This window comes from Leptodactylus fuscus, chromosome 2, assembly GCF_031893055.1.
Source record: "Leptodactylus fuscus isolate aLepFus1 chromosome 2, aLepFus1.hap2, whole genome shotgun sequence".
Taxonomy (NCBI): domain Eukaryota; kingdom Metazoa; phylum Chordata; class Amphibia; order Anura; family Leptodactylidae; genus Leptodactylus; species Leptodactylus fuscus.
Genome location: NC_134266.1, coordinates 137,048,662 through 137,072,211, shown reverse-complemented (window position 1 = coordinate 137,072,211; position 23,550 = coordinate 137,048,662). Strand labels below are relative to the sequence as shown.

The 23,550-nt window shown below is 42.3% G+C and overlaps 1 protein-coding gene across 1 annotated transcript; it reads right to left on the bottom strand.

The window, feature by feature from the left end:
• Nucleotides 1-1,122: 1,122 nt before the first annotated feature.
• On the bottom strand, nucleotides 1,123-23,186 carry HDAC1 (histone deacetylase 1). Its single transcript, XM_075264649.1, has 14 exons — nucleotides 23,089-23,186; nucleotides 15,103-15,215; nucleotides 14,017-14,134; nucleotides 13,654-13,728; nucleotides 11,333-11,471; nucleotides 11,039-11,180; nucleotides 7,862-7,954; nucleotides 7,676-7,784; nucleotides 5,808-5,948; nucleotides 3,312-3,420; nucleotides 3,099-3,229; nucleotides 2,874-3,017; nucleotides 2,084-2,132; nucleotides 1,123-1,961 (listed from the first exon to the last, which is right to left on the bottom strand). The coding sequence occupies exons 1-14, from the start codon at nucleotides 23,135-23,137 to the stop codon at nucleotides 1,934-1,936; spliced, it is 1,440 nt and encodes a 479-aa protein (XP_075120750.1). The 5' UTR covers nucleotides 23,138-23,186; the 3' UTR covers nucleotides 1,123-1,933.
• Nucleotides 23,187-23,550: the final 364 nt, after the last annotated feature.

Sequence of the window (23,550 nt, the reverse complement as noted above, 5' to 3'; positions counted from 1 at the left end):
AGAGCAGGATTTAAATCAGTTTGTAATACATACAGAGGTACCGGAATCCCTATCTCAGCCCTTATCAGAAATCCCGGAGCTCCCCCATCTGAGGAGCTCCGTTACTTGTTAGACATACACAGCTCAGAGCTGCTTCCAGCACTACCCCCCCCCCCCTCGTGGGAAAAAAAAAAAAGCAGCGAGTTGCCCTTTCTTGCCATGGATTCAGCAATGCAACACTCCCTCCCGACTAGGCCCATGCATTTGGTCCTAATCCAGAGCGGAATGCTGATGCTCTACACTGGCCTCCAGTCCCAGCTAGCTGCGGGAGGCGTTTTTTTTTAACCAGATTCTGAGGCGGCTTCCGCGTCAAAATCTGGTCCAAAAATTGAATGTGAACTCAGCCTACGAATGTACTGCAGCAACTGATAAATTGTTTGACATGTGGTAATATTTATACCAAAAACTGTCACTAATCTGGTCATATTGGACTGGACTATTACTTTAAACACAACTGAATAACTCATTTAAGCCAAGAAACCCAACTTTTTAAGCGGTCTCACCAAGCCGGGCCAGTATTTACCAGGATGAACTGAACTGACAAGTAGAGTTCATATCAGTCGAGCTGTATTAGGGTTGCTAAATCCAGTCGATAAAACACAGATATTTCCCAGACTGTTTGGCTGTGTGAAATAAGCCTTACATGTATTTTGCCAACCTCAATAACTTTCCATAAAGTTATGGAAACTTTTAATCAAACTTACAAAAATGTAAAATAGGTTTCCACTTCAACCAGTCATTTCAAGTATCTTCTGAAATTCTTCGCTTTCAGCAAAATCAGCTCATATGATCATCATTCAGAAAATACTTACATGTGACTTTTCCTGTGGGATTGTTCAATTATCATACCAGTAAGGGTAACCAAAGCAAATCTAAGAAGCCATTTATGTGTAACTGAACAAAAAAAAAAAAACATAAATAAAATATAAATATATATATATATATATATATATATATATATATATATATATATATATATATAAAACTAGGCAAACATTTTAAATGTAACATACGTAGAATATGCAAGATAAAAATGTTATGTATATGTTATGAACTTTCTGAAAGAACGTGTGAGAACACTAGTCTGTTGTATGATGTTTTATTACAAAGTTTCTTCACAATGTAAGCATAAAAAAGAAAAATCATTAAAACAAATCCCAGTCACAAAAAAGACATATAAACCCCCTGAACTCTATCCTTACATCGCTCAAGTCCCACAGTAAGATTACATGTAGAAATCCAAATAGCAACCCCTTTGAGGTAACAGGTAAATTTTAACCAGGTGCCCTCATTGTTTTTAAAATGTTGGCTTCAAAAAGGGGGAAAAAAAAAAAAAAAAAGGGAGTAGTAGCAGCATTCCCCCAGCAGGGAATCCCTGAAGAGTGATGGGAAGAGACCTGCATGTCCCTCTCCCATGAAGGTATTATAAGCCCCAAATGGAAGACAACTGGTTATCCATCTCTCTCACCCCATGGATCCTGAATCACGAGGTGTACATACGCTATCAATGCATAAAGAACACAGTATCTTCAACATCAGAGAGCCAACACTGTGGTGCAGGACTAATGGCTGCAGACACAGAATACAGCACCGGTGTACTAAAAGTAATACTTTAGAACATGGGATGAAACAGAAGGGGTTCATCAGGCCTTTCACATGAAGTGAGTAGAGTTAGGGTAAGCCGAGTCACCACCCAACAGAAGAAGGGGCACAGGATATAATGCCTACAAAGACATGATCCGTCTGGTTCAATTCCCTCCTTCCCCAAGCAAAGGGACAGCAATAATTTAGTCCAAATGGGTCTATTTTGCAAGAGTCACTGTACAAGGCATATATAAAAGTTAAGACCTCAAGGATCTCTTGGTCTTCATATTTTGCTTTTCAGCAGTCAGGATCAGGCTGTTTTGGTATCCTCTTTTACCCTGTGGAAGAATTGAAGGAGTGGTAGTTAGCACAGAATTACAGGAAGTGTTACAGTAGCATGTTTAAGTGTGTAAACAATCATGACATTTAAATAAAGTATTGACCATCTTATCAAACTTACCGTTTTGCATCAGACTTGTCATCTTTCAACTTATCATCCTCTTTAACATCTGCAATAAAAAAATAAAAATGAACGCATATACTAGTAAAACAAAAAAAAACAAACAAAACCCAACCATGAACAAAACTAGGCCAAATTAATCCAGGAACTTAAAATGAATTGTCAGTGCCGACGTAATTTTACTATGGGCCGGTCGTTAAGGAATGCATGTTACGGAAAATGCTATGCTTTCTGTTCTCTGAAATGGATATGACCGAAGGTTTGACAATTTCCCTTTAAAACAGTATGTGAACCATGTTCACTACATGGCCAACAATATGACTAGGATTATAAATTATACAATTTGTAATATTGTATAATTAGATGCCATTTGTCATTTACAAAGGAGTCGGGCTATTTGCACAATAAAGGAGTCAGTTGTTTGGCTGCACAGACCTGAAAGAGCTCTAGATAGGCAAGTTAGATAGGCGTTTATGGGGATGAACAGCCATCATAAATTTACATCCCTATGGTGCTGGCATTCCAAACTATTACAGCCAACTTTATAGTATTACACTAGTGGTTAATTTGTACTGTTCGAGTGAAAATAATTACAATTGTGAAAATCGAGACCACCTTTTTCTTTCAACTCTATTGTATTATTCCTCTGTTATTGCTACTACAATTCACTGTTGACCCAAGTCCGACAACCCTTTACCAACATGTAGCTGTCAATTTAGTCACAAATTCAATCATTTTTCTTCTATGTGGTATTATGAGACATACAGTTCCTCATTTAAAGGAGTCTCACCTTTTTTATCTTCATCTTTTTCATCGTCCGTTTTGGCACGTTTTGCCTTTTTGTAGTTTGCAACATTCCTGCGTCCTCCTTCACCTTCATCTTCTGAATCAGAGAACTCCTCATCACAAGCAATCCTCTTGTCTGAAGATCGAACTGCAAGAAAGTCACAATTACAGAGTCAGGGTTTTTTTTTGCATATTTGAACTAGTAACAGTGAATGGTTATGTAACTTACTAGAAATACGTTTGTCTGGATCATCTTCATCTTCATCACCACTATCATCCTGAACAGAATCCTCAGGGATGGGCTGAATTTGGACTCCAGGTGCATGTGGAAGCATACGCAAATTCTCAAACAGTCGTTGCCTGAAACAAAGCCATGAAAACCACATTTACTTACAACAACACTACAAAAGTGGCACTTTATTTTTACCATATGGTTACTTACTTGATCTTCTCCAAGTATTCATTTGTGTTTTGGTTTGTCATATTGGATGGACTGATGTGTAGCTTGAAGTCGGGGCCGAAGTATTCAAAATAGTCATTGTAAGGAAGCTCTGGAAAAAGAAAAAAAAAAGAAAAAAATTTAGGTACTGGTGAATTTCCTAGTAATAAAGATCTAAAACTAAAAATTTTAGAGGACCATTCCACCTCGATAAGATCACAAACAATGTAAAATACAAAAAAAAAAAAAGTGCAAGGCTATACTAACGTGCACACTGCACAATTCCTAGCAACAGCATATACATGTAAAACAGCTCTGAGAAATACTCAATAAGGTCAACACATTATTAACCAATAACAGTGGCTGTAAGTGGGAAATGCAACATCACATGTATGTCACTAATGGTCCCACCAATCATTCATTGTGGGGTTAAATCAGTTTTGTTTTATCAAGTATGAAAAAAGTATATTAAAAAAAAGTTTAAAATCTTTTATGGAAAGTACATATTGGGCATAAAGTTTGACAAATAACAATCCAGCTATATAGTTACACAGGTATGAAGTGAAGCAGTTCTACCTTTCAGTCTCCAGAAAGAAATTATCCAAATAGTCCATGGTAAAATAACAATTGGAGGCCTGCACAGTCTTGAAGTGCATGAGCTGGTTGCAAGAGTGTATGGGCTGATGGGTGAATGGAACAGAACGGCGCTTTCACACAGTAGAGAACAGGAAGCAGATAAGTCTATGATCACAGGCACTGACACCTTGGTCTCTGCTGTGTGAAACAAGAAGCCTTGCAGTTATGGCACCCACTCAGCTCGCAGCTCCCGACAAGGGTGCTAGATTTTAAGTCTGGCATCTGTGTACAATTTTGTTAGATGTCGGGAAGTTCAAACTACATGATTCTGTTACATACTGTAACTATGTTGCAAAAAATGGGTTAGGGTTGGCATTCCCCTTAACAGTCATTACAGATGAGAAGGAGTATAATCTATAAGAACAGACACTACTTTCTTTGTAAGGTCAAATTAATATAAAACTCCCTTATTTTGCTGTTGCAAGAAAGCAATTTACACAAAATTGAATGGTGGTTAAAGAGTACCTCTTTTTTTCCATTAAGTAAAAACAAATTGCTCAGTTTCAGAAGACAGGAGCTGATGAAACTGACTTAAACAAATCAGTCAGTCAGTCTCATTTTAGGGCTAATTCACACGGGGGGCGGATTTTGGCACCAAGAGTGACACAGGGAGCCACATCACTCTCAGATCAAAACCAGCCTGCCACGACTGTCTCAAATGAATGGGCCGACTCCAGAGGTTGCTGCCGACATGCGGACACCGTGGCTCAACGAGCCACAGAATCCGCCTGAAGAAAGGGCAGCTCGCTTCTTTTTTCAGGACTCTACTCACAGCCTCTGCATATTTAAAGGGGGTCTATCACTGGGAAAAGTCATTATTAAACTAATCACACCTTTGCATAGGCTTTAGAAAGTCTATTCCACACCTACCTTTAGTATGTAGATTGCCTCAGTGGTTTCTGAATAAGTCCGTTTTTATTCATATGCTAATTAGACTGGTGCACGATAGATGGTGCACACCTTTCCCACTTGTTTTCTATGGGAGGCTGCTGCTGCCTCAGCTTCCTGTATGCACACACACATAGGAGATAATAGGAGAGAGGAGGCTGCTGGGAACTTCCTGAGCTGGCTGGAAGCTCATTAGCATGTGAATAAAAACGGACTTATTCAGAAACCACTGAGGCAATCTACATACTAAAGGTAGGTGTGAAGCAGCATTTCTAAAGCCTATGCAAGCATGTTATTAGATAAAAATGACTTTTCCCAGTGATAGAGCCCCTTTAAATTCAGATCTGCTGCTCTTTGTTCCCTGCCTGTACACTGCTCAGGAGTTTGCAACTTATAGTAACTTCAAGGAGAGCGGTTTGTTTGCTGGATAGGATGTTAGGCATAGACAGCAACCAGTTTTCCAGATTGTGCTCAAACTTCTCTTTTCCCCCATCAGAGTAAGCTGTATAATCTGGATCTGGAATCTAGTGTTCATGGATCTCCTATGCTATATTCACCTGGGCTTTTGTCAGCTACTACTTTGTATTTTACACTTACTTCAGACAGAATTACATTTATAAAAAAGTCAAAAAATAAAAAACTGCAAACGTAAAAGATAGGGGACAAACCGCTTTGCATAAATAAATTCAAACATGACAAAAGCATTAAACTGTTGCATTGCAAGGGGTGCCATGGGTGTGTCAGTGGCTCAAACAAACATTAAACGATGCCATGTCCACACTTGCTGCAGAGGGACCACAGCTGACAATTACCGCTGTGCTCCTATGGAGATTACAGCTTCTGATACTGATCACTATGACATAACTGTACATTAGTCAGTTAAGTCACAGTGCATTAGAGGGGTTCAAGCACTGCTTAAGTGGATCAAAATGAGAAAACTATTAAGTACAAGCTGTACTCTAAAACACTACAAACCATTGGGGATTTCTGTGTCCAGTGCAACAGCAGTTTCATAAGTCCAGCAGCGGGCCACATTTCTGATTGTGTAGCCACCACCACCCAGCATCAACAATGGAAGGTTGAACGTCTTCATGAACTCCACACATTTAGCATGTCCTTAAAAAAAAAAAAAAAAAAAATTAAGCATTTAATTGTTAGGATTTATGAAACAACTGAATAGTGTGAAGATCTACACACAATCCCTCTTTTACACAACCAAGTTTCAAGCTAAGTGCAGACTAATGCTCCAATATCTATAGAGCAGGCCCCACAAAAAAAAAACACGTAATTGAACAGGGCATCGGGGGAGCCTTGGCTGAAGACATTCGTGTGCATGACGTCTAAAGTTGGAGTATGTGAACTCTATACAGGGTTTCATGGTCATTCAGCAGCACTGGGGGTCCTCTGCAGTACACCTTCATTTTAGCAGAACTTAATGGAAGCGGAGCTGCAGTAACAGTGGCCAGCCGCTATACAGGGCACGGAGCAATCTGCTTACTGCTCCATTGAAATAAAATGTATAAAAGTTCTGAATGTGGGAATGCACAGAAGGATAAAAAGTTACTGGTTTAAGGCTCAAAATTGGCTTAATCGCTAAAGGGTTAAAATGCACATAAAGCAGAGTTTTGTGTCAGTAATAGTTGACACCAAGTTCACATCTATGCCGGTTTCTCAGTTGGAGACTCCACCGCAGAAACCAGCGGAGAGAAAAGTCCTGTATGGAGGACTTTTCTCTCTGGTGGTTTCAGTATAAAAATGGCAGACATCCAACAGACCCCATCATCCTAGTCTATTGGGGCTGCCAGTGTCCAGGGGTAACCTCTGTTTTAGCATCTGTCTGTCGTCCAGGTGCCCTGGAGCTCCACAACAGTGGCAAGCCAGATGCAGAACCTAAGCAGAGCCATTAAATACCAAATCTGAAATCAAAAGTAGTGACCATTTGGGGAGAGTTATGGAAATTTTAATGTGACTGTTAGGGGGGTTAATCAGAAAAAACATTTAAAATGTGGTATATAAGCAAGTAAACTGTAAATGAAATGGGAGTTATACATTATAGGGATTCTATCATCAGAGTCCCATTTCTTAAGACTAACATGTAGGAATTGCCTTAAAGGCTATTCTTCTCCACGCCACCGTTCGGTAGATATCCTGGTTTTCTTTGGTATGCAAATGAGTTTTATCACAGCACTGGGGCCGCAATGCCCTGCGCTCAAACAGCACTGGGTGCATCCCATGTGATGTGAGAAAACTCTCCAGCGACTGTCTCTGTCTTCTTCTGGCGGTCCTCTCTGCGAGGACTTCTTCTGGATTAAAGTGCCACACATGAGCAGTCAGCTGTGCCATCGGGCAGAGCCGACTGCGCCTGTCTGCAGCCATTTTCTTGTGACCGCTTCCAAGAGTGTACGGCAGCCAAAAGAAAATGGCCGCAGACATGCGCAGTCGGCTCTGCCCAATGGTAGAGCCGACTACACAGTTGTGGCATTTAAATCCAGAAGAAACTATTGGAAGAAAACGTCGCAGACAGACATACCAGAAGAAGACAGGAGGTCGTCGCTGGAGAGTTTTCTCGCAAGAAGACTAATTTGCATACCGAAGAAAACCAGGATATCTACCGAACGGCGATGCGGAGAAGAATAGCCTTTAAGGCTATTCCTACATGCTTCTGCTTCATTCCTTCTGCTGCTTCTGATGAGATTGGACAATAAGGAATGTTAACTTTAAATATAAGCACTGCCTAACTACTGCCCACAGTTAGTAAAGCCATGACTATTTGCACACACAACTAAAGAAATCAGTTAGTACACACTTATTGCATACAAATGAAATGTTACTCTAGTGCTTACCTTTAATTGTCAGATTAAAGCAGCCAAGCCTGTCTCCAGATAGTGAGTCTGCTCCACACTGCAGAACCACAGCACTAGGCTGATACATCTCCATAACCTTAGACATCACCTGTTGAAAAGACAGAAGTTATGTGGATGACCATAAGCATAGAAAATTTTAAATAAAGCATTAGGAGAGATCCTTACTGGTTTGAAAATGGCTTCATACGATTCATCATCAATGCCATCTCTAAGTGGGTAATTCACTGCATAGTATTTCCCCTTCCCAGCTCCAATGTCCTAATAAGAAAATTAAAAACAATGTAATAAGAAGGTTAAAATATTATTTGTGGTGGTAATGAAATCAAATATTCTATCTCAGGCTTGGTTCACATCTGCGCACGGGTGCGTTCTTTTACTGTCCGTGTCTGTCCTTAAGTGTCCGTTTGTATAGATGTCCGACTTTTCAAGCGGACAGAAAAACCCGACATGTAGGTTTTTTCTGTCCGCTTGAAAAGTCGGACATCTTTACAAAAGGACACTTAAAGGGGTTGTCCCACGTCGCATACTCACTTGTCTTCGTTCCTCTAAAATCTTCTGTCTTCGTTTCGTCATTGGTGGGCGGGGTCACATATGCAAAGCCAAGCGGCGAGATGCCACCGGCCCTGCGTGCGCGCATACACCAGTCTACCCTTCACAATGCAAATACAGACCCGACACCCTGCGGGTCTGTATTCACATTGTGAAGGCTAGACTGGTGTATGAGCGCGCACGCAGGGCCGGCGGCATCTCGCCGCTTGGCTTTGCATATGTGACCCCGGAGCGGAACAGCATCGCTTCTGCCGCTGCTGGCTTCACGCAGGGCAGAAGCATAGCGATGTGCCTGTGCCGGCGTCTAACAGTCCCCGGCATCCGCCTATTACAGCGGATGCTGGGGAGTTAGATGCCGGCACAGGTGAAGCCAGCAACATCGCTATGCTTCTGCCCTGCATGAAGCCAGCAGCGGCAGAAGTGATGCTGTTATTCCACTCCTCTGCCCCTGTGCCCGCGTCTAACCCTGTATTGGCGGCCCCTTCCCCCATAGGGTAAACTACCCCCCCCCCCCCTCCAGGCTCGCTCCCGTGCACTTAGCCCCTCCTCCCTCCCCCCTGAGAGCAGCAGATACATCATTTGACTCAGGAGAAGCTAGGTCAGGGCTGTGGCCACAAAAGAATGAATAAAGTAAGATAGTGGCCAAACAAAGCAGTTTTGCTGAAGCAATGTATTTAGGAAAAGTCTTACATTCACATTAATAAGCATTATAGATAGGATCCTTGTGATGGGACAACCCCTTTAAGGACAGGCACAGAGTGCAAAAGAACGCACCCGATCGTCATTTAAATGAATGAAAAGTGTCACGGACACAGCTGTGTCCGTGCGAGATTTAGAACGGACATTAGGAGCGGACACTACCTGTCGGACACTGACGGTAGTGTGAACGCCCCCTAAGTGATCATATTAAAAAGTGAGACCTTGGTCAATAGTAAGGTTGTATGCAAGTAGTGACTTTAAACAAACGGTGCAAAAAACACACAACACGGACATCTTATATTAGATTCCAGAACACTGGTTTTAAAAACATCATAAAAGTGCTAGGACAAATACTTAAGATGCAGCACACATCTGAAGTCAAGCAGCAGGAGGGAAAGGTTTACTTCCCTATTTTACATAAGGAACAAAACTCATGACAGCAGAAAAAGATCACAACTAGAGATGAGCGAGTACTATTCGAAATGGAGTTTCAAATAGTACTTGCTCATCTCTAATCACAACCCGTTTTTCTTTATCTCTGCTTCAGTACATAGGTATTCCATTTTTGTTGCCATCCAAGGATATGTTCACACACTTGCAGGCATCCGCGTTGGGAAAACCTTTAGTTCCTTTGGATCTGGGATTGCGAACATAAGTGCATGTTCACAAATATGTGCCATGCATGAACTCTACATACCTTGAACTTCTACTTTTAGGAGATGAAGTGCAAAACTTTTAGCCATAGACCTTTTACACAGTTTGCAAAATGTTGCATTTTGATGCAAAACTCCATAACAGAACGCAATAATTTAAAAAGTTTAGGAGGAGATCTTCACAATATGCCAAGGTTCAGTCTTGGGGGTACAATGTGACTTGGCTGTACTTTATATAACACATACTTCTATAACATACTTATGTAACATGTAAAAATTTTTCTAAACACTTGGCAGCTAAGGCTAGGTTCATACTAGTGTTTGAACTACATTCAGGGTTTCCAGCCCAGAATCCGCTTGAAAAATGCAAAGAGAAAATCCTGCACGTAGGGCATTTCTCTCCAGACCCCATTATACTACGGCCCACCGAGGACATTTATCTGGCCCGCTGCATCTGGCCCGCACCGCCGCCGGGATCGTTCACTAACAGGGAATACTTGACCGCTGCTTTCAGTTCTATGTGCAAATGCACATAGAACTGAAAGCTGTCAGTGTAGGCCGACGCAGGCGCGATGACGTCATCGCTCCTGCAGTCTGAAGGAGGAGGACGCGAGGCAGTGGCTCTTTATGGGTAAGCTATATGAAGTGTTTGTTGTACTGAGGAGTATATAATGCAGTGAAGGGGGTACTGAGGAGTATATAATACAGTGAGGGGGGGTACTGAGGAGTATATAATACAGTGAGGGGGTACTGAGGAGTATATAACACAGTGAGGGGGTACTGAGGAGTATATAACACAGTGAGGGGGTACTGAGGAGCATATAATATATAATGCAGTGAGGGGGTACTGAGGAGCATATAATATATAATGCAGTGAGGGGGTACTGAGGAGTATATAATACAGTGGGGGGTACTGAGGAGTATATAATACAGTGGGGTGGGGGGACATACTGAGGAGCATACAATACAGTGGGGTGGGGGGCGTACTGAGGAGTGTATAATACAGTGGGGGGTGTACTGAGGAACGTATAATACAGTGGAGGGGGTGTGCTGAGGAGTGTATAATACAGTGGGGTGTGGAGGTGTACTGAGGAGCAGATAATACTGTGTCTGGGGCGGGGGGGGGGGGCGTACTATGGAGCATATAATACTGTGGGGGGGGGGGGCAGTGCTTCTGTGGAGCATATAATCTTACGTTTTTTTTAAACTATATTTTTCGGCCCTCCAGTGGTTTAAGGGACAGTGAACTGGCCCCCTGTTCGAAAAGTTTGAGGACCCCTGCTCTATGGCATCTGTGGGCAACTGCTTTTTAAGTGGATTAAGTTTCCAATCTTCAGGTATCCAAGCAGACCCAAAGAATAGAAAGCCGAACTCTAGTGTGAACCTTGCATCAAATAACGATGAGATCTTTTCTTTAGTAATTGGTGGTTCTCATACTTACCCGCAAGTCTCCAGTGCCTGGAAAATACTCTCCATACTTATGAAACGAAACAGTCATGACCCTGTCAGTGGTATAAAAGGCTTCCTCTACACCATCGCCATGATGAATATCAATATCGATGTACAGTACCCGCTGATGATATCTGAATTTGGTAAAACATAACATTTGAAGAGAAAAAAACAAAACAAACACACACACACACACACACACACACACACTCTTGCAGAATTGAATCACACAAGCAAAAAAAACAAACAAAAAAAAAAACACACACGCATTACACTGTATACATACTTTAGTAGTTCCAGAATGGCAAGGACAATGTCATTGACATAACAAAATCCTGAAGCCTCAGACTTCTTGGCGTGATGTAGTCCACCTGCCCAGTTTACAGCAATGTCCGTTTGCTGCTTGTTCAATTTCACAGAACTTGCTGCCAAGGAAAAATAACTTATGAGGAAAACAGTTTTTTTGGGTTATTTTAAAGCCATCAAGAAAAGTTGAGATTTCCTTTCCGTTACATGATACACTATATCAAAATCTGGCTTCCTTAGCCTACACCAAATGGCAATTAAGTGGGACAGGATGATTTATACCATGCTGCACATATCCTTCCGATGCTGCCGACTATAGTGCACTAATGGCAACAGATGATTGTGGACACTCACATTAGTTGCTCCTGCAACGGAATCAATCTTAGCACAATACATTTCACACAGAGATGATTAAAAACCACTCAATGTTTTTGGTAGCAACTATAACAACCTGAACAAACCCTTGATAACCATGGTTTAGATTAGTGGTCCTAAAGGCCCAGTAGGTGTACCCATGAGGGTACATCCACCTGTCCCTGGGGGAACATGAAGCAATGAAAGGCCTGCCACCATGGATATCTCATGGGGTTCCATCACCTACAAACTACATCATCTACCCTCAGAGCATAATTAGAGGAAGCCGCAATTCGGTAATTTAACATAAAAACAGTGCTACTTACCTCTGCTGGACTCCGGCATTGCTCTCCGTGTTCCTCCGGCCTACAGAGAGGACATCCAGCAGATACGCATACACTACATGACTGCCTGATGTCATCTCTGCAGGCCAGAGCAGCACGGGAACAAGTGCCGGAGCCCAGGGAAGGTAAATAACACCATTTTTTTTATGTTAGAGTACCTCCCTGCAGCCTCAGCTAATTATACACTGAGGGTTCGAATAGTATAATTGCAATTCGTGTGCACCAAACTCCCAGCTGCTATGGTACTGTGGGGGTTCTTAGATTACATGTGGAGGCCATTATATTACATGTGCTGGATACTGTGCAGGTCATGATATTACATACGGGGCACTATCATGTGAGGGCCATTAAACTACATGTGGGGGCTTTGTGGGGTTCCTTTACATAATTGTTAATAAAATAAGGATTTGAGCTTTCCTTAACATTTATAACTGATCGCTACTTTGGGGGTACTCTGTTGGGACATTTTCTCACCAGGGGATATTTTTTTGCTTGAAAAGGTTAAGAACCACTGGTTTAGACTATGGTTAATGCAGTAGAAAATGCAGGACGGCATGTTATAGAGCAAAAAGGAGCCGATTAGATGGAGATAATTTTGAGGGAAAAGACGCAATATAATCTTTCATTTAGCCATTGAACTTCTGATCTAAGTTCAGAAGTCATGAAGGTAGTCCTATCAGTGACTAACATATCTCTGTATGCACAGTCATGTAGGGATGGGCTGTCAATGACTGATGAGATGTCAAGGCGGTGGTCCTACCAGTGATTGATGCCTTCTCCTGTATGACTGTACATACAGAAATATCTGTCAGTCACTGATAGGACCATCGCTTTGACTTCCTAAGAGACAAACAGCAGATATAATTAATAGGTAAAGTTGAAAGGGAAGGTTAACTGAGGTTTACATACAAAAGTATTTAGCAAACTGTTCAGCTCCTCCTGTGCTCTATGACAAGGTGTCTGAACAGAATCAAGTTCAACCAAAGGATGAGAAAGAGCCTGACTGAAATTAAGGAAATAAGTATCCTAATATTTCCACAAGCATCAATGCTATTTTGGTGTAAAAAGACATTAAGCCTTTTTTGAATCAGCAGATGGTGCTGTGGTGCTCCTGGGGTAGGCTATAACACAGTAAAGAAGCCATGTCGGAGAGTAAACACCCTTTTTCCCCTTCTCTCTAGACAGATGGAGTGTCCCATTTTCTTTGAGGGGGATTATACACGCAGCAGCTTTTCCTCATATTTCTTGTATGGACCGTTTATAAACATTTATCACATATTCCCCAAATTACTTTCCTCTAGACTAAACAAGTAGATCCTTATCAATTTTGTGGAACTCTTTGGTACAACTTTAGGATACCCCTTGTATGATCTGGTGCCCAGCACTGAACCGTATATTCTAGATAAGGCCAGACCAATGATTTCATAAAGTATCAATAATAAAAATACTATTAGTAATAACTTATGAGTGCATGACACAAACTGGCTGCTACTTAGTATTAAAACTATGATTTCTCCAATTATTCTGGGGCAATTAGGGTACATATGTTGTCTACAGGTAGGAGAGTCTGACCATGCTGACAGGTTGCCATCAAAACACTTACCTACAGAGCCTCCTGTTGACAACTGGCAGAACTCAAACAGTCCATCAAACACTGGACAGTCCTCTCCAACATTAACTGTTTGTGAGGGGAAAAAAACAAAAAAACAAAAGAGTATTAGATCTTTGGTGGTCAGAGGAACCATCACAAATTGGACAAGGGCTGCATCCGAGCTATGTGACCAATGATTATGTTATTTGCCTATATAATGAAGGGTTTGTTGCACTTGGGTGAACTCCACTTTCTAACAGTTGAGCTGCTTGGAGGTCTCTGATGTCAAACTTTACCATTGCGATATGGATAGGCTATTCGATGTTATGTTAGGATATTATAGTACTGGTAAACCCCTTTAAAATGAGCACTTACACCTTTGCATTTGCTTGCTGTATTCTGACATGTTGTCTGGCCTGATAGATCGAAGAAATTTGATATAATCATCGCTGTGATATTTAGTCATTTCTTCTGCATTAGCTTTGTGAGGTCGCTGAAAAAAAAATAAAAAGATAAGTATGTCTTGTCCAGCAGCAAAGTCTCTATATGGACAGACATGGACACTGACAAATTTGTTAACGTGTAACTCCATGAATACACAATTTTGTAATACATCTTCTTAAAGGGTTTTAATAATCCTTACCATCATTCATACCATTTCTGCAGTCCTCTCTATTCACCTTGCATACAGATCTTTATGCAAAAGGGAAGGGGAAGAGGCTGTAGATTTATTGCCCTCTTCTGTGCAGTGGTAGAATCCTACCTTGAAACATGCCAGTTTTGTCATGTAGACGGATGATATTGTGGCACATATTCGGAACAAGCCACTTTCTTGTGCCAACCATGCGCCACAATCTCAGTGGACCAAGTCTCACCACACAATGATTATATACATCAGGGCAGTCATCATCTAAGGCTTCATGCTCATGACTGAATTTGAAATATATAAGATATTTGTAGAGAAGGTCCTAGTATATATTAGACCACATGCAGACTGTACATTCAGTTGTGTCCATGAAGACCAACTCTGAAAGGATGTAAATTAACATCTTTGTAGAATATAGCAGATGCATGGGACCATGCAGCTGCAGGTAGCTTGCTATTACTGCTTTCTTTCTGGGATATCTGGCATTAACAGTTTCTTACAATCCCTGTCTTCCTGAATGTTGTATATACAGCACTCAATGGACGCAGACCAGCTCTGCTGTTCATTTTAGGAGGCTGCATCCCTCCTGTAACTAATATCATCACCAGTTACAGGGGAAGTCAGCAAAGAAGAAAGAGTAATTTTAAAATTCCCCCAAAGGTCTAGTGTTACCTTATAGGGAGCAACACCAAAACATCTGAACAACTTGAAGTAAAAGGTACCAGAAGCAGAAAACAAGTAGACATGGTTAAAATGATCCCTAGTTATTTGTAGCTCACTGCTTAGCTCTATTCTCATATAAACCAAGATCTTACATAGATTTCCATCTTGCGGTAGAGTCCATAGTTCAGAAGCAGATTGTGTGTCATACGAATTCTGTGAGGCTTCATGGGATGTCCCTGCCCATAGTAATAGTTGCCAACATCCCCTATAAATATAACACAAAAAGGCAAGTCGTGAAAAACACATTATAAAACATAGATAAACAATATACAGTATGTCTGACAGAAATATTTTTTGCAAACAACTATAATAAAAGAATTTCAAGACAAATTTAACATTATACTAACTTAATTTTCCCAGGCCAGCTGAATGCTGGTGATCATAAATTGTGAATTAGGTTAACATCCATAGCTAACCCTTGTTCATAAACTCCTAAGGGCATGGCTCCTACTAAATGCACTATGTACACCAGGGGTCCTCAAACTGCGGCCCGCCATGCACTTCTGTCTGGCCCCGCCGACAGGCGTGCATTTATAATGAAGCTCCTGGGGAGCTCGGGCCAGGCCATGGAGCTCACTTCACTTTACCTATTGGAGGGCACCGCTCCCAATGTCTGTGCGATCTGCTCTGCCTCCGGCCCACTGTTTAAAAAGTTTGAGGACCCCTGATGTACACAATTGTTTAATGAATCCCATTTGTCACAGTGTGTTCTCCAATATTATAAGTAATACAGTGCAAAAGCAGATATTGCTCTGTACTATGTAACAAAATGACAGACTTGGCATACACTTTCTGTTCTTGTAGAAAACATTACAATACAATAAGGTATGTCTGCAGTTCTAAACAGCCACAAACATGCAGCCTGTTCCTATACTTTGGTAAGAGTATGACAAAGCCAAGGAAAAGACTTGAGTGTATCGTTCGCAAGAGATTTCGAAAATAAGTGGTGGTAGGAAAAAAAGTGGGAAGAACCGTATGGCTTTTTTTTTTTTTTTTTTTTTTTAAATTAAAAAAAATGGGTTCTGTGTAGTTTCTGGAGTGTGCTAGAGTCACATTTAGTTGTTGGGGTGGTAGCCCTTCCATTTCCAGTCTATAGAAAGCCCATATTCCACAACTGCTTTTTTCCGCTACAATGGAAACCACAACAGCCTCCAAAATGGGCACAATGGAAAATTACTACAATGACAAATAATTTCGGTCCTCCTTTTCAGATTTACCAAGAACACGTTCAAGGGACACACCTTACAAAGAGAGGGCCATACAAGCCTCTCTGAAATGACTGCTGTTTGACAAGTGTCCTACGGAAATCTTGTAGAAAAAAGCAACACCAGAGAATAAAATAAGTCCGAATTCTTGGCTGTACAAGAGAGTTGGGACTACTAAATCAAAGTGTAAGATTACCACCATACAGAGTCATATCATAGGATAACATTCATAGGGACTTGTTTGGCCAGATTTACCTGTATTATGAGGACTGGCTTTCCAATTACAATGATGTAGCCAGCCAGCCCCATATTACAGATAACTAGCAATGAACATGGGAGAGGAGAAAGGAGGAGCAGCGACTCTGGGTCAGGTATTGGTTCTCAACATGTGACCTGGGAACAGAACCGGCTTGGAAACCTTTGGTTAGCCCACCATATAACCTGGGGGAAGAATAGAAACCTTCCCTAGAGAAGCTCTTCAAAGAAGTTATCCAGAAAAAAAATTTTTCTACCCCTGTACCCATTACCTGACTGTCTCTCTCCAGGCTTCTTTCACGTATATTGCCCAAATATCCCTACAATCCACTTCTCCTCAGTACCTGATCAGACACCATGCTGACTTTTATACAGCTTTTTCCTAAGCCATCAATCCCATGATGCATCAGCATAGCATCATATAGACCGCTACAGACTGTATTAAATCCACCTTTAGATGGCTGAACTGTGAGCTCATGCATTCCTAGCTGTGTGACAGAAACGTTCTGCTCTTCAAACGGGTTGCGGCATTAAGGACACTTATTCCCGATCCACCCACAGGATAGGTAATAAGGGTCAGACCACTGGGGGTCTGACAGCCAGAACCCCAACGACCAGGAAAACAAGGGACTGTTAATAGAGTGCTTGAGTAGCTCCCCATTCTGTCCTGTGCCAGCACTGTAATCTCCAGCAGCTCCATAGAAGTGAATGAAGCAATGGTCATGCAACTACACTGGCGCTTCATTCACAAAATAGCCTTTAAGTCGGGGTCCCACATTGTGAAAACGTGTTTTGCAGTGTAAGGGACTTTGGTTATTCCCATCCACACAATGCAGAAAAACAAACAAAAAAACCCAACAAAACACAAGAACACTCAGCAGCAGAAAAACTGTGTTTTCAAGCATGCCCACGTTTTTGTAAACAGCAGCATGTCAATTAAACCTGCGGAAATGTTGGCGTTTTCCATATAGGTATAATAGGTGCTCGGTAACATGACTAAGCCCCAAATCTAACCAGTGTCTGCCAATGTGCAGGATGAAGAGAATCCGCTAGATACAGTAAACAAGATACTTAAAGCATTTTATGATATGACAGCATTTGCTGAACTGCAGCATGCTTATCTCTTGGCGTATTACATCTCATTTCATACAAAAGAAGTCATATGTTTGTGAAATACGCATGTGGTGTGTTTTCTTCTACCAGCATTTTGGGCCGCTTCTTATGCTGTTTACACAGCCAAGTAAATTATCAGCCGTCTGTTCAATGGATCTGTGTGGATGCCATAGTTTTCAAGGACCAATTCAACTCAAGGGTGAATCATGTCCGTGAAAACAAGCCTAATAGGCCAATCTGTGACAAAAAACAAAACATGGAGCACAACTTATTTTATTATGGATGGATAAAGAGCACCACATTGACATGATTTTTGGTTTTTGTCTGTATTTTCCACCATTTTAAATCTGCATTTATGAGGCTTTAACAATATTTATGTTCTGCAGTCAGAAGGAACGGGTTTTTTTTTATTCGTTTGTTGCATTTTAGAGCAAGTTCAGTGCTCCTCTGCACATAATTTCTCAATTTATCGTTAGACTTCTAATAAATACGGCCTTCGTAAGGTCACTGAAAAAGCAACGAATCAGGTACATTAAGGATGAAGATTTATGACGATGCAAAGCCATGAATTCAGCGCACTGTCAGCTTTCCAGCAGTATATAACACTGCCTGTGCCCAAAAGTGGTGAAAGGTCTTCTTTAAGAATCTCCAGCTAAAGAAGACGCATGACTTTACAAGAAGGGGGCGCTCAAACATGGATAACGCAACTGTGCTTGAGGCACAGGGACACACACAGCTAACTTACAAATGGAGAAAAACTTGATTAATAATCCAAAAAAAAAAAAACAACAAAACACTGGGAGGATGAACTTAAGGAGGACCTTTCACTTAAGGAGGACCTTTCACCATTTGGGGCACATGTGGTTTAATACACCACTAGAAAGCTGACGTGCGCCGAACTCAATGCACTATTGGCTTTCGTTTCTGTGCCCCCCGTTGAAGAGCTATCGGTGCCGGTACCGTAGCTCTTCACCATCAAAAGGGCGTTTCTAAACAGTCCGTCAGGAACGCCCTTCCACACAGTAGCGCCTACTGCACTGTACTGTGGGATGGTGAGGAACGCCCCTTCCCCTATAGATAGTGCTTGTCCAGTGTCATCGCTGGGCGGTAAGCAACACCCCCTCTCAAAGTACAGCGCTATAGACGCTGTTGTGAGGAAGGGCGTTCCTGACTGTCAGAAATGCCCTTCTGAGAGTGAAGAGCTACGGTACCGGCACCAATAGCTCTTCACCGGGGGCACAGAACGTAAAAGCAGATAGGGCGCAGAATTCGCTGCACTGTTGGCTTTCTAGCGGTGTATTAAACCGTATGTGTCCCAAATGGTGAAAGGTCCTCTTTAACTGGTTTGCAAACACCAAACACTGTGAGCCTACATGCCAATTGTGTAAATTCAATGTGTGTCTTTGCTTAAAATGAGTCTATCATTGGCAAAATCAATCTTTACATAAGCATAGATTCGGGAATACTTTGTTGTTCAACTTCCTAGAATTTTTTTCATATAAATCAAGGATTTCGCCACATTATCCCTGTGCACTGAGCATAGCCACATTATCCATATTTGAATGTCCCCTTGTTATAAAGTCATGCCCCTTCTCCTTTTAGCTGCAGCTTCTGAAGTGTGCACGAAATCTCATGTATGCAATGTACACTCAGCCACTTCGGTTTGTGCACCATCTTTATTTCTATTCGCGAACAAGCATAGAACTCTCGTGTAGTTCTATGAACAACTGAGCATATAGATATTAAAAATGGCAAAAAGAGTATATGCCATACGCACAGCCTGAACTCAAAGTAGCCGAGCATACACTGCATGTGTGAGATTTCGAGCACACTTAAAGAGGACCTTTCACCACTTTTGGGCACATGCAGTGTTATATACTGCTGGAAAGCTGACAGCGCGCTGAATTCAGCGCACTGTCGGCTTTCCCGATCCGTGCCCGGTGTAAAGAGCTTACGGTGCCGGTACCGTAGTGCTCTATGGTCAGAAGGGCGTTTCTGACCATTAGCCAGGAACGTCCTTCTGCCTCGCGGCGCCAATCGCGCTGTGCTGTGGAGCAGGGAGGAACGCCCCCTCCCGCTCCTGATAATGCTCGTCTATGGACGAGCGCTGTGAGCAGAGGGAGGGGGCGTTCCTCCCCGCTCCACAGCACAGCGCGATTGGCGCCGCGAGGCAGAAGGACGTTCCTGGCTAATGGTCAGAAACGCCCTTCTGACCATAGAGCACTACGGTACCGGCACCGTAAGCTCTTTACACCGGGCACAGATCGGGAAAGCCGACAGTGCGCTGAATTCAGCGCACTGTCAGCTTTCCAGCAGTATATAACACTGCCTGTGCCCAAAAGTGGTGAAAGGTCTTCTTTAAGAATCTCCAGCTAAAGAAGACGCATGACTTTACAAGAAGGGGGCGCTCAAACATGGATAACGCAACTGTGCTTGAGGCACAGGGACACACACAGCTAACTTACAAATGTAGAAAAACTTGATTAATAATCCAAAAAAAAAACAACAAAACACTGGGAGGATGAACAAAGAAGTATTCCCGGAATAGCCTTAATAAAGGCAATTTGAATCTATACTTATTTAAAAGCTGATCATGCCAATGACAGACACTATAAAAAAAAAAGATTTAAAGATATCCTTTTCAGGTTTCTCCTGAGAGCTGCAGGCTGCAGTATTGCTCAGTCACTACCACTCATTCCTTGCCTGTGTAATATAGAAGATCATTGTATATTGCAGACGGATTCCATACAGAAGAAGCTGTGCAGCATTCACCATCCTAAGTTTTCTCTAATTTATGGGAATTTTTTTTTTTACTCTGGCTTCAAAATGAAGAGGATTTTTTTTAATGTAGATTGTGAGCCCCATATAGGGATCACAATGTACATTTATTTTTCCTATCCGTATGTCTTTGTAGAATATGAAAAGGATTTTTAATTATACAATAATTATTATTATTTGATTGGATTAACTACATACTTGGTTGCATACTAACTTTCAAAATAATTCAACCACTAGTTTTTTTTTTTTAAAGGGATTGTCCAAGATAGCCATTATTTTATTAATTATTTTAGGCCAGGGAAGATGGAGACCCCGCTCTCCCCCCCCCCCCCAAAAAAAAAAAAAAAAAAAACACACACAGCTGTCCCCTGATACTCGGGCGTTTCCAAGCATGGTTCGGTCCTGCTGCATTCTCGGACCACTGAGGCCAGTCAGCAGCCTCTGCAAAGGACACAGGCATCTTCACCTGTGAGGTCTTGTGTCCTTTCCTTAGAACACTGAGTGGCCTCAGCAGTCACCGGGCCTTAGGAGAGGGACACAAGACATCTCAATACCACAGACTTCAGCCAGAAGAAAATACTGAAGAAGCAGGATTGGATCGTGCTGGAAGGTACCAGAGCCCTTGGGACAGGGGAGTTTTTTTTGTTTTTTTTATTAAGCCAGGGAAGGTGAAAAATATATATATATTCTGGACAACCCCTTTAAGGAATAAGAGGCTATTGGCTGCTTCTGAGCAACCATAGCAGTGCCATTTGTGAAGGAGTTGGCTGTGGAAACAGCCAACAGATTCCACAGGTCTGGTTACAGCTGCTCAGCTACCACTGAAGGAGACAGCTCTACCCAGTGTATTGTGGTAGCTAGTGGTACTACAGCTCAGCCCCTCTTTAGTCAGTTGCTTTCATCTGGAAAACCCTTTTAGTTTTTGTTTTTTTATTATTATTGTTTATTTATATAGCACCATTAATTCCATGGTGCTTTACATTTGGACTGTAGTACACACAGATTTCTTGGGCATACTGGTATGTTTAGACTACTCTCCCAGTGTTGCAAACCAATAAAGGGCGCTCACTGGAATGTGCAAGCCTGTCTTCCCTGATGTAATTAGGAAGACAGAATCTCAGTGAGATAGCCGAATAAAGGCTGCTCCCTTTAACATCATGCTCGACCTTCCAAGAGGCCTTTGTTTTGCAATGACGCTGGGATTATTAGCAGGTATAGTCTCTCAACCGAGGACGGCAGTTTCGATGTTATTGCACCTCGTCAGCCCGGTGTAGAGAAGACTAACCTGGTAGAGGTGAGAGACTTAGACAGTGTTAAGGGGATATCGTCACTCAATATAGTGAGGAACAAAAAAATTCTCACTCTCTTTAAAATTAGCAACTGGCAAACAAAGGATACTAAATTTGTTACACCAGAGGAAACCCACACAGAGTGACAGTTCAAGTACTACTAGGTCTAGTGCAGGGGTAGGCAAACTTCAGCACTCCAGCTGTTATAGGGGCTCTATCAGCAAAATCATGCTGATAGAGCCCCACATATGCGTGAATAGCCTTTAAAAAGGCTATTCAGGCACCGGAAAAGTTATATTAAACTAACCCCCCCCCTTTTAAAGATAAACCCTAAAAAAGAATGTGCTCTACTTAAGCATCGTGCACTGTAGGCGGGCATTCAGGGTGTGTCTTCATCTTCATCCACGCCTCTTCTTCCTCCTCTGGCGCTCGCGAGCGGACACTGATATATATATAAAAAAAAAAATGGCCTGGGCGCTTGCGCAGTAGCATGCGGCTGCTACTACGGCTACTGCGCAGGCGCCCAGGCCATTTTTTTTTTTTTTAATATCAGTGTCCACTCGCGAGTGCCAGAGGAGGACGAAACCGGAGGACATCGCAGGAAGAAGAGGCGGGGATGAAGAAGACAGCGCACCCTGAATGCCCGCCTACAGTGCACGATGCGTAAGAATCTTTTTTAGGGTTTTATTTTAAAACTGGGGGGTAGTGTAATATAACTTTTACGGTGCCTGAATAGCGTTTTTAAAGGCTCTATGATTTTGCTGACAGAGCCCCTTTAAAACTACAACTCCCAGCATGCATACTTACTCTGCTGTTCTTGGAACACCCATGGGAGTGAATGGAGCATGCTGGGAGTTGTAGTTTCACAGCAGCTGGAGTGACGAAGGTTGCATACCCATCAGTTACATAGCTACAGCTAAGATACTAATGAAACACTTGGGGAGATTCTTCAGCATTACTCTATAAAGAGAATGGTGCAGCTACTACCAGAAACCAATCTAATCCAAGCTCTCATTTTTCAGGTACTCTCAAAAAATGAAAGCAAGGATCTGATTGGTTATTCAGAGCGACTGTTGCACTTCACAAATGAATTCTCACAAGCCAGGCTCGTCCCTATAGATGAATGGCCCCATATAGTCTCAGTACTAGGGCCTAGCAGGCTGGCCTGGGGCTCATACACGGTATACGGGTTTGGCCGGTTCGCACACCTCGCAGCAGACGCCACAGCGGCAGTCCTTTAGCTCACCGTGCCCATGCCAATGGGCTGGCAGGCAAAGGAAGCATTAAGCAATATAATGGATTTCATGCGTGGCACATCTAGTCCCTCCTGGTCAATGGGGCCCATTTTTACACCCGACCTCGCAGCCCACATCAATCATAGCTCTCGCACGAAAGCAATGTCTCCTTATTCACTATATACCCTCAGCGTCCCCCTTACCATCATAATAATAGCACACTTTCTTCTTTGTTCCCTGGGTGTACGCCATTTTCCTTCCTGGGCTCCGGATCCACTCCTGTCCTACGACCCAGCGTCCGCCTACGTGCAAGACTGACTCACCCAATCCGAGCAGCGCTCCTAGAGTCCGGAGTAGACGGACAGTTTATTATCCAATAAGCAAATAGAACGAACAATGGAGGGCGGAGCCTTTCATACTGCTCTGTAAAAAATCAAGGTTAGGTTGATGGACAGTACCGGCTCAGCCAATCCTAGCAGGGACCGGCAGTCGGCATTTAGATGGACAACTCTACGTCCTATAATTAATAAGGAGGAACAATTGAAGGGCGTGGCTATGACGACATTTGAAGATTAGGTTAGGTTGGCTCGCGGAGTGTCTTGTTATCCCTCCTGCCTGCAAATTCTATCGCGAGATTAAACTCCCGCCCTTTGTGTAGCAGCGAG